This window comes from Notothenia coriiceps, unplaced genomic scaffold (assembly GCF_000735185.1).
Source record: "Notothenia coriiceps isolate Sejong01 unplaced genomic scaffold, NC01 NC01_scaffold00024671, whole genome shotgun sequence".
NCBI classification, from domain to species: Eukaryota; Metazoa; Chordata; class Actinopteri; order Perciformes; family Nototheniidae; genus Notothenia; species Notothenia coriiceps.
This window is the reverse complement of record NW_011357372.1, coordinates 1-11,879: the sequence shown is the minus strand read 5'-3', so window position 1 is coordinate 11,879 and position 11,879 is coordinate 1. Positions and strand designations below refer to the sequence as shown.

General features: G+C 40.4%; 1 protein-coding gene across 1 annotated transcript; it reads left to right on the top strand.

The window, feature by feature from the left end:
- Nucleotides 1-4,653: 4,653 nt before the first annotated feature.
- On the top strand, nt 4,654-6,230 carry LOC104955715 (ETS-related transcription factor Elf-2-like). Its single transcript, XM_010783101.1, has 2 exons — nt 4,654-4,808; nt 5,908-6,230. Exons 1-2 carry the CDS (start codon nt 4,731-4,733, stop codon nt 6,217-6,219), a joined length of 390 nt encoding a protein of 129 aa, XP_010781403.1. The 5' UTR covers nt 4,654-4,730; the 3' UTR covers nt 6,220-6,230.
- The last annotated feature ends 5,649 nt before the right edge of the window (nt 6,231-11,879 follow it).

Genomic DNA, 11,879 nt, shown 5'->3' with positions numbered 1-11,879 from the left:
CGAGACAGGAAATCCTTCCTTCGCCCTCCCTCATTGCGTAGTGACAACGTCAAATAAAGCTGTACTGTGATTTTAATAACTCACTCAACAAAAATCGAAATATCAGAGAACAAGGTTTCCAAGTTTGCAAAGAAATTGCCAGATAAAGGTAGTAAACTTCAACAAGGCGTTAATTATGTTGTAAAATATTATTGCCAACAATAACTCAACAACTGCTCAGTGCAAACAGTTAGCTTTTAAACACAATATTATTGCTATAACTTTGTGTAAAATGTCGTTTAAGGTAAGCAGACACAATTAAATGAATTACACAAAAAGAAAACAGTGAGCATTTTGAACACTAGTTTATTCTGCTATGGATCACTATTGTTCATCCATGGAACTGCCCCTCCCTACCTCAAGGAACTCCTCACCCCTCATGCTTCCTTGCAGACCTCCCACTCCAGCAAAGCCAACCTCCTCAAACCCCCCAGGACCAAGCTCCGTACTATGGGAGACCGGGCTTTCTGCTCGGCTGCTCCCAGTCTGTGGAACGCTCTCCCCGACCACATGAGAGCACCACAGACCGTGGAAGCTTTTAAAAAAGGCCTCAAAACCCATCTGTTCAATAGAGACTTTTCCTATACTATTTCTTTTATTTATTACTACCCCTTTATTTAGTTTTTATTGTTTGTTTTTACTGCTTTTTATTAAATTATACCGTGTTGTGTACAGTTTTATATTGTTCCATGCTCACTGCTTGTAGCACTTCGGGATTTTAACTCAAATATGAAGTGCGTTATTAATGAAACCCATTATTATTATTATTGTTGGTGGTAGATACCAAGTATTATAACATTCCTAGTTTTGCATGTAATCACTTCATCCATCTGCTTTAAACAGCATTTTATATTTGGATCCAGATTTAACAATACAGTCAACTATATGTACTATGTATTATATACAGGGCCGCCCCTGGCCAACTTGGGAGTGAAAACATTTTTTTTGGAAACAAAGTAGGCTACTTTGCAAATATAATTACTGTTTATTATTATTATCAACACAGTTACTTTTTTATGCAGTGAGGTAAATGGTAAATATGCATGTATGTCGTTCAGTATGCGTTTACAGGTGAATACGTCTGCATTTCCTGCCAAATACTAGCCTCAAAAAGATTAAAATATAATTAATGCAAATAAACTACTTCTACTAATAATCATAATCAATTCAATAATATAAATACTATATTATATTATTATAATATAGTTGTAATATAGTCAAGACAAAACATGCTTATTACATGCTCAAAAACTGATATTTCTTAAATCTGTATTCAAATGTAGTTCCCTCTGTCAGCAATGTATCAACAACTACACACACATTTCTATCAGTATTTCTCTGTGTTGTGGTTGACATGATGATGACTGTTAGGAGTTAAGGGGAGAGGCTGAGCATCACCATGAAATGTGCAAATTAACATACAAATGAATAAAAGGGGAAAAAATGCTCCATGTTTTTTAGGCTGTAAACTTTAACTGTTATGTAAGCCAAAACAGACAGTTTATCGCTCTTCCTCCTGTACATTAGCAGATAAAGGCATAACATACTTGAATGAATGGTAAATAAAGAATGCTGGAAATAACTGCATCTCCATTAGCCTATATGCTATGCAGAGACTGCCTTCTTCATGTCGTGAATTGCAGCTGATGGTTTAATATGGCAATTGGCAATTTGACTTATACAACATTCGCAAGTTGTACATTTGACTCATACAATAACCCACCTTCGAGTGATGCTCTAGTTTTATGGAGCTATTTCAGGGTCATAAGTTTTGATCATTCAAAAAAAATACAGTTTATTTGAAAGTTCAAGTTTTTATCCTGAACTTTGAAAAATACAATGATGTATTCAAAATAAAAATAAGTATTTGAAATCATTTTTCAGGTTGAATATTATTTTTGATTCAGTTCAGCAATTTTTTTGAATAAAATATTTATTTTCAGATTTCCGTTTTTATACATATTTTGTTATTTGATTCCTTATTTTTTTCAGTTGCAGATTTTTCGTTTTTCAGATTCAAAACAATAATTTTTTCAGTTTCAAATCTTGTTTTTTCAGGTTTCACATTGCTTTTCACCTTCAGATCGTTTTTCACTTTCAGACNCTTTCCCTACACGACATATATTCCTTCCCAGAACCAAAGTATGCTTTTAAAAAGGTTTAATGAGATGATGGAATCAAAGCTGAACTGTATAACATAAAAAGGCACACATGCAGAAAACACCAGAAAGGGGTTCTGGGGGATTCTCCCCCAGGAGATTTTTAGAAATACTAACATATAAACTACGCATTCTGGTACACTCTGAGAAGAAAATAAATACATCTATTACTACCCGACATATTAATAATATTTTATGCCATTGTTTGTTTTTCACAACAAACAAAAAAATTCAAAACTTTCTTCACTCACACATCCGCGACCCACTTGAAACGGGGTCGCGACCCACCAGTTGAGAACCACTGCTCTCGATCGTCATTGATGGATTCTACTTTGAGTTTTGACTATAAAATGTGTCTTTATGAATAATGTATGTTTTGATGAGAAAGTTATTGCTAATCCTTCTAAGTGTGGAAATGTGCTGTGGCTGATCAGGAGGTTGTGGATGTTGTAGTGTCATGCTAATTTTCATCCAAATACATAAAAACACCGAAGTAGAATTATTCAGAAATGTGAAAAAATTCTTGAGAAATTGCAACAAAAAGATCCGCTTGGCTTAGGTGGAAAAATGGGTGTATCGATAAGCGCAAAATGTGACATGGAATTACAATTGATGTCCCCTTACTCACATTAATACATGAAGCGAATACAAATGTGTTTATCCATTGAGTTTTCACATTGTTTTTCACCATTTCAGGTCATCTGGCTGTCTTCTGATTTCCTAATATTGTTGCATCTTCTTCTTCTGCTTCGTTATTGTAGGACACAAAACAAAATGCTAATGTTGCCGTTGCATCTATTATTATAATTATTTGTTTACACCGCACACAGGCGTAATTGGTCACTTCCGGCAATTATCACACAGATGTGGTTTAAGGTATTTAGTCCACCTGTTGTGTATTGGGCTTGTGTGAGAAAACAAAGAGGTTGAGCTGGCTCTGACATTTTTCTGTTGACCTAATTGTAGCGACATAACTTATTGGGAATTTTGTCGCTACAATTATAATGGTTTTCCATCTGAAGAGATGGCGCCACCTGCTGCTTATCTCCAAGAACCAGCTCCTAATAATTGCATAACTGTAGTGGATAGAAATGAGAATAGTCTGCATTTCGGGAATATGGTAAACATTTTGATGAAAATCTGGCTAGGAGGGCTAAGATGCAAAGAATTGGAGGAATGGAAACTTCAACTTATAGGTTCTCCTCAGTAATGGCGTTTGGTCAAAAGGAAGCTTGCAGTGAGAATTTCAAACCCTGTCTGCTTTGTCACCTCTTCTGACCTGAATAACAACAACAACAACAACAACAACAACAACAACAACAACAACTTGAAGTTCCCTAACTGACTTGACAGTGGACGTGCCAGTCGTGAACAGGCCATTTTCTTCTAGGGCAAATTGCAGGAAGCACAATATTTGTTGAAGGCTAAATATGTGTAACCAATCAGAGCACACTGGGCTCTAGTTTCAGACAGAAAAGAGGTGCTGCAGCACAGGCTGCATGAGAAAAAACAAACACTTTTTAAGACACGAAAGCATGTAAACATGTCACATAAGCGGCACAAAATACCAATATAAACCTGAAATGTAGCATAATAGGGCCCCTTTAAACAGCATCAATCAGTTTGTGTATATCTGTCTCTGCTTTGCCTCGTATCCTGTCACCCTGCAGCACAGAACAGGGACTGAGGGTCCTGTGGTTGCTAGCAACAGTTACCATGACTCCAGTCTGCCCTGCCTACTGTAGATCTACCACTGGACACTGCGTGCTAGTTCAAGGGACTGACTTCCTGTCAGTGCATTTCTTCCTGTAACAGCAGACAGGCACTTTTTGTGGACCAAAGCTAGAAGGAAATAGATGGAAGAGATACGGGAGAAGCCGTCTCTTTTTACAAGATCTGAAGTTGGGACAGATGGAGGAAGTTGTAAGGGATTATTCAGGTTGTTGAGTGAGAGCAGTGAAGTTGTGTAAATGTTCCTCCAACTCTTTCAGTAGAGCAACCGGATTCACAATACTTTAAAGGAATAGTTTGACAGTTTTTGGGAATATTCTTGTTAGCTTTCTTGCCAAAAGTTAGATAAGGAGATAATACCACTCTCACTTATGTACAGCATTCAGCCTGGCATAAAGACGGGAAACAGAGGAAAGATGCTATCTCCAAAGTTAACAAATCAATCTAACAGCACCTTTTACAGCTTATTGGTGAGAAAGCAGAGGAGCATTATTTTAAAGGGACAAAGTATTTCTCAGCAGCTCGAGGTGGTGGGCGTTTTTTATGATTATTATCAAGAACACTAGACAGGTGTAATAATAATAATAATAGGAAGTAATAGTAATAGGAAGACTATCATTATCAAATCATCATCAAACCCACGCTTGCCCAATCTGAATCACAAAAATGTATTGTGTTTATTGTGCAAAATGTTGTTTACCAAGTGTGTGTTCTGTCTCCAGGGCCCTCTGCTCTCCAGAGTGGTGCAGTCCAGCAGACAGACGGGGTACTGGGACCGCTGATACCGGAGGAGCATGAGTCATGACCTCAGTGGTGCTGGTCGATAATGGTGGGACGGTGGTGGAGTATGTCACAGCTGAAGAGGAGGACCCTCAACAGGTGGGTCAGACCAGAGTTATATTCTAAACTAAAACTTACATTATAAATATTGTGCAGCGAGTCGATCATTGACCGTCTTGCTGCACATAATCCCGCTAAGTACACGGCTACATACTAAATAAACCAACAACTGGATTCACAATTTTAAAATCATTGAATTGATTCCAAAAGTATTGTATTGCTTCTGCCGTACCAACGGTTGAACTGGTTCAACAACGTAACTTAAAAAGACGGCAGCACTGATCGAGTTTTCCTGGAGCTGTCCTAGTCTGTTCACACTTTCTTTTCCATGACCAGTCTTTGAACACTGTAAATCACATACGGTGTTCCTGTTAGTTCTACTTCCTGTCTGTCTGTCTTCTGCTGATTCTCTGCCATCCAGCACTCTGTCTTTAAACCCCTCTCCTTCTCTTGCACTCTTTTTCTGTTCTTTTCTGGGGACAGCAGTTCAATTTACAAATGACTATACAATTGACAGAATAAAAGCAATGGAGACAATAACAAATATTGATTGATAAGAACCAAATCATTTAAACAAATCTATCGACTCAGATGAATACATGATGACTCAGACTTGTGACTCTGACTCGGACTCGAACACAGGAAATGACGACTCGACTCGGACTCGACATGGATTCTTCTTGGGTGACTTAGACTCAGACTCAAGCTTAGGTAAAGGTAAACCTTATTGCCTGGTGTTAACACTTATTTAGCAATAATATGTCACTAGAGAGAAAAGGAGATGGCATGAATATACTTCAACTATCTTCTTATTGAACCACAGAAACTCAGAAGGTGCTACGTCGCAATTGCCCCACAAGCAATCCCAAAACAAAACAACAAAAAGGACCATAGAATCAAGTGCAAACTTTTTCTGGAAAACAGAAACTAAATGAACAGACACACTGGATACTACCTTAAACTGATAGCAAGTCAAAGAAATGTTAATACACTCAAAGCTACATTTACCTTGGGTCGGACATAAGCAAGAGTTACACTGCAACTGCAGTCACAACAGAATTCTCTCTTCCTTTCTCGCAACTGCCGTATTGTCTTGTTTTTCTGATGTCTCGCTGTCTTTCATACCTTTCCCCTGCAGGAGGGAGAGGGGGAGGGGGACCTGGAGTTGGAAGGAGAGGGAGAAGGCGAGTGTGAAGATGAGGAGGCCTATGAAGAGGTGCAGGACAGAGAGGAGGCTGAGTACTTCCCAGCAGTCATTGTGGAGGAGGTGCCCGGCGCCAGCATGGCTGAGGAGCAGGGCTACTCCGCCCAGGTGTTGGTGTACGACGACGAGGTCTACCAGATGCAGGAAGTGGGGGATGAGCAGGAGGTGGAGACAGAAGTGGTGGCAGGTGAGACAGAAATACTCCTGTGTTTAATATCCTTTTGGCGCTGTGGGTGGGTTATATAATATGCGCGAGATGCCAGTCCCCAACTCCGGGGACTTCCGGCCGGGGACTTCGGGTGGCAGTATACACCGTGAAGTGGTTTGCGGCCTGCCAGTAAACCCAAAGCAGAAGAAGACGAAGTGACGTCAGCGGCTCATTTGCGTAATCTTCACTCAGGGAACTTATTCCGGTGTGAACGCGATCTTTACTTAGTTCCATTGGGCACTAAGTGCCGGGGCACTAAGTACGGCAAAAGTACTTGATGTGAAAGCGGCTAAGGACTATCATCCAGCCTCTTTAACACACCCCACTGCCAAACCTTGGTCAATAAGCTACCTGTTTTGTGCTGAGATATTTGACTCGCAGTTCCCATTTACTCTGGGTTATCATTTATGGGTTGCATATTTTAGAAACCAATTTAGCTTTATAGGAACCCCTACAGTTAGCATTTGTTTATCAATGAATCACATGCATTTCCAATAAAACATTGCTCTGGAGTCAGGACGAGTAGGGCGCCTGCATACCCGTGAGACTCTCTATGAGAATGATTTTTTTAAATAATAATGTTTTAGAGAAAAAGTGCATGTTTTGCAATAAGTAAGCAAATGACTGGATAAATGAGATTATTATAAATTCAAGTGTCTCTTTAATTTGTTGTGAAACATCCTTTATATATACAGTCTATGGAAACATCACATGTGTGTGCTGTGAGGCCTCTATGTTCACACACTGCCACCTTGTGGGTGTTTTTTGAAAATGAACTATTGCATAAACTATTTTGGTGTCCGGTAATCTCTTATTAATGGTGACCAGTGTCCATTCTGGTGCACTGTATTCTAAAGTAATACAAGCTGCATTCATTCACTGTCCCACATTTCAATTATTAAACTGAATTTTCAACAGGATGAAGACATTGTCATCGTTATCAGTAAATGTTTGTGATCACACAGTTGATACTGTACATATATAATCAGGGCCGCCCCTCCCTACAGGCCAATCACGCAGGCTGCATGGGGCCCCGCCTTGCGCAGGGGGCCCCGCCCAGAGGGCCTCAGCTCCTGTGCGCAGTTCTCCGCTCAGTTCTCCGCGCACCCCCCGCGAGAGTGAGAGAGAGGTGACAAGCGGAGCACGTCTGTAACCCGACACCGTTGCAATGAATCGACATCTGACCAATCACGGCTTTGATACGGCCACTAGTGCAGGTGAAGAGATGACGGTGAAAAGACAGTTTCAGTCCGGCGCAAGCAAGAGGGGAAAAAAACAAAACATGAAGAAACTAGAGCATCACTCGAAGGTGGGTTATTGTATGAGTCAAATGTACAACTTGCGAATGTTGTATAAGTCAAATTGCCAATTGCCATATTAAAACATCAGCTGCAATTCACGACATGAAGAAGGCAGTCTCTGCATAGCATATAGGCTAATGGAGATGCAGTTATTTCCAGCATTCTTTATTTACCATTCATTCAAGTATTTTATTGCCTGTTATCTGCTAACTGTCNTCTAGCCTCGGGACCCACTTTGGCAATAAATCGCGACCCACCATTTTGAACCACTCAAATCTATTCAACAAAAAATCGTGCTATAATATATACGCCTTTGAAAGGCGTATATATTATAGCACGATTTTTTGTTGAATAGATTTGAGTGGTTCAAAATGGTGGGTCGCGATTTATTGCCAAAGTGGGTCCCGAGGCTAGAAGACTCTTTCATTTTGTATAAACCTACTGACCATCAACGTCCTGTAACACAGTGTATGAAGCCATGCTCTGTTACTCTAACTGCTGCATAATAGATGAGCCATGCTGTGCTGGTGTTCCCTCGCTACCGAGACCAACAGGATATCTGCCCGGATGCAAATCCTCTCTCTTTATTTATTCAACAGCGTGGAGCAGACACTCATGTGCAGAGCTGTGTGTCGCTTTGGAGAGCTAGATGCATTTGGGTGTGCAGTATGTATGCAGGGGTGATGATTATATACATGTCAAACATCCACAGGTCTCCCAGAGGGGCATGTAATGGACATGTGGTGCTTCAGAGACCCAGGAAATCAGGACGGAGTGATCATGAATTTTAGCAGTTTCATTTTCTTATGTTAAATTAAATAAATTCTCTCAAAACCATTCTCCTCCATTTATTCTCAATGTGTGAGAATACTTTATATTTCACCTGTTGTGTTACAGAGTGTTAAACAGTGCTGCGCTACGTGTCGTTATATTGCTGTTTAACTGACAGAAGCTGTGATGTAAGCTCATGGAACAGTTGGAGATTGTGACACACTTGGCTTTTGTAATGTATCCGGAGCATTAAAGTAACTTAATTAGAAAGCCATAGAGATTAAGTGAAATACAGGCACAGCATGCACAGACCTGTTTGTGGTGTATGTGTACTCGGTCAGTAGAATGATTTGGCACTAAAACAACAACATGCATTGAATGACAATAAGATCTCATAGGTGCACTGCATACGTTCTTTTTCTCTTTAATGCTATTTCAAGAGTTGTAAAGTAATGACATATTTTTGTCGGCCGTAACTGAAGTGAGCATCCCTGGATTAAAGTCAACAGAATTTTGGAAAATTGCAGTAAATAAGATCTGTTGCAAAAACATGTTTATGACACACATGTTCTTCAGCAGGATAATCTCCACATAATAACACCACTGTGATGATTTTTGAAGAACAAACAAACTCGGCAGAAGTAAATAGCTAACGCAATGATATGAACAAAGAACATGAAGTTTGCATGACTTCACGCCTACACCTCTAAACTAAATGCGGACACATGTTCGTGTGCTGGCGTTAAGTTCTCTCATTTAGCCACTTGATGGCAGCCGCTGTTTCTAAGACATGTAAAAGCTACAGAAGTTCACCAGTGGAGTATTTATTGACATATTTTACGTCGTATAACAAAACGTGGAAATCTCAGCCCTTTTTGCGGGAATAAAACCAAACACTTATTAAAAAGAAACATTAACTTCGAGACAAGAGAGCCCAATAATGCTAAAATGCTCACTCAAGGTTTAGGACTCATTATATTTTCTCCAAGTAAGTTATTAAAGAGGCCCTATTATGCTTTCAGGTTTTTACCTTTCCTATGTTGTGTTATATAGGTTTTTGTAAATGTACGGAGGCTGTGGCTAAGTGGATAGTGTGCTGGACTTGGAATCAGGGGATAGCAAGTTTGAGTCCTACTGCAGTCAGCATGTCGATGTGTCCCTGGGCAAGACACTTCACCCAAATTGCTCCTGTGGGGATTTTCCACAGTACTGAATGTATGTAAGTCGCTTTGGATAAAAGCGTCTACAAATAACATGTAATAATAATAATGTAATAGTAATAAATGATCTGTAAAGGCTAAAATCCCTGTGCTCTCTCCCACACTCTCCCCTATGCCTGAAACAACTCCATTGGACTCCTTTGTTTACTTCTGTAACATAGTGACATCACTACACAACACTTGCGCTTCTATTGGCTAGTGCTCCAACACATTGTACTTGATAGGCTAGGTGGCATATATCCAAGCGGTTGACCAATCACAACAGAGCTGGCCAGCTAGCCAGCTAGCCAATCAGAGCAGACTGGGCTGGGCTCTGGTTTCAGACAGAGGGTGAAAAGAGCACAGGCAGTATGAGAGAAATAAAAAGCTTTTTGAACATGAAAGCATGGAGACATTTCCCAGTAGAGGCACTAAATACAAATATAAGCATGATATGTCCTCTTTAAAAACCACCATCTATGAGGAAAATAGTTATGCACCACACAATGTGAAGCTAAAGGCGGGGGTCAAATGAAACATGCAGCAGGCTGCAGGCCGAGTTCACAAATCCGTTGATAACATTTGAGCACAGACACACCCACACGAACCAAACAGACCAGATCTGTTAGGAGTAGTCTCTCAGGTAAGATTTAAAAACAGGTATAACAGGACCTGCTGGAGCACTGCTAACACGTGGCTGCCTTTTCCCTTCTCAGCTTAAACATTGATGAGTGCCATTGCAGCAAACCATTGAATCCAGAAACTACAAGAAGATAAGGAAAGTAATGAATCCTTTAAATATAGTCAAAGTCAGTCACTGAGCTGCACACTTACCCTGCCCCAGTTGGTATGCCAGAAATTGAAAGTATTTTTGCTGCAATGTAAAGAATATTGGACATACAGCTAAACCTCTCTTTAAAAACGTTCACAATAGGGGTGGAACTACACAATTAGCTTGCTCTAATCTTGTTTTGGTTCATGGTGAATAAGTAGCAGTCTCAAGACATTACACATTACAGCAGAGTTATCCTGACACGCCCACTTTCCCCCCACTATGAAATCCCAACAAACACATCCAAACTAATAAGAAGGAAGACAGTCCTAACTTGCCTTGCTGCAGTAAAGTTGAAGCTTGCATCTTTACTTGGCTGCCACTTAGAATCCACCAAGAGACACGAGGAGAGTGAAATAATTGTAGCGTGTAGCGTAAGGAAAAGCAACAGGGCTTTTCCTGCACCCTTCTCTGTCTCTCCACCTGTATTTGACCCTCTTCCACACTTCCTGTCAGTCTGACATCCATCCATCCATCCATCCATCCATCTGGTCGTTCATCTCCCCTTTCTGCCTGCATGCTTGCTACTTGTCTGTCGAAGAACCCTCTCAGGGAGAGTCAGCATTTCAGACCCCGCCCTGAGCTCAGATCACATGACAAGGGTGGAACACACACACACACACACACACACACACACACACACACACACACACACACACACACACACACACACACACACACACACACACACACACACACACACACACAGTCACATGATCCTTCAACAACAGAGCTTTTGTTCCAAGTAACTGGGGCTGCTGGTAAAGATACAGCGCCCTGCCTTGTGCCCTGCCAACACACACACAGAGACACAAAGATGACACAACGTGCACATACACCTCAAGCATGACCTTAGGATTTACTTGACATTCACCCTACCTCACACACACATACGCAAGTTCCACTATAATTCATGCTCTACATGATATGGTCTTGCACTATTTTTATTTGTATTTTTGTAATTTATTATATGTGTTGCATTGTTGGAGGAGCTCGGGTCAGAATAATTTCATTGTCATTTCTACACTGCAGCTTATGTGCATATGACAATAAAACCTTGAATTTGAATTGAATAAATGATCTGCAGTGTTATAGTGTCTGTTATCGGAATAAGCCGGGAACCGTACCATTTTTTTCTACAAAAACCCAATCTTCTTGCCTTATATGTCAGCATTGAGATGCGTTGTGTGGGGAGAAATGGTAGCAAATTGTGTTAGATTTACTAGATTGTTTACTCTAACACACACAAAATAATATATATAAAATGGAATTGTGAGAGACATTCAGGAGCATATTATTCAATACAAAATGTTTTACCTTTGGCCTTTACAATTACATTTGGTGCTGAATATATTAGTCCATGAATTGAAAACCTTATCAACATGAAATGATTTTGTCTTGGATACATTGACAATGGAAACATCCCTACAAGTCCTTTATCAAGCCGAACATGCCTTACGGCTCCTACACACGGCGGTGTGCGTTGTCGCTCACTGGCGGGGGGGCTGAAAGTCGACCAATAACCAATCACATGAATCTCCCGCCCCAGACACACAAGCACGCGGTTTGATTGGCTAGAGCTTGCACTGGCATAT

Coding starts and splice junctions, on each gene's coding strand:
- LOC104955715 (XM_010783101.1), top strand. CDS start 4,731: ATGACCTCAGTGGTGCTGGTCGATAATGGTGGGACGGTGGTGGAGTAT. Junction 4,809..5,907: donor AAGAGGAGGACCCTCAACAG/GTGGGTCAGACC, acceptor TTTCCCCTGCAG/GAGGGAGAGGGGGAGGGGGA.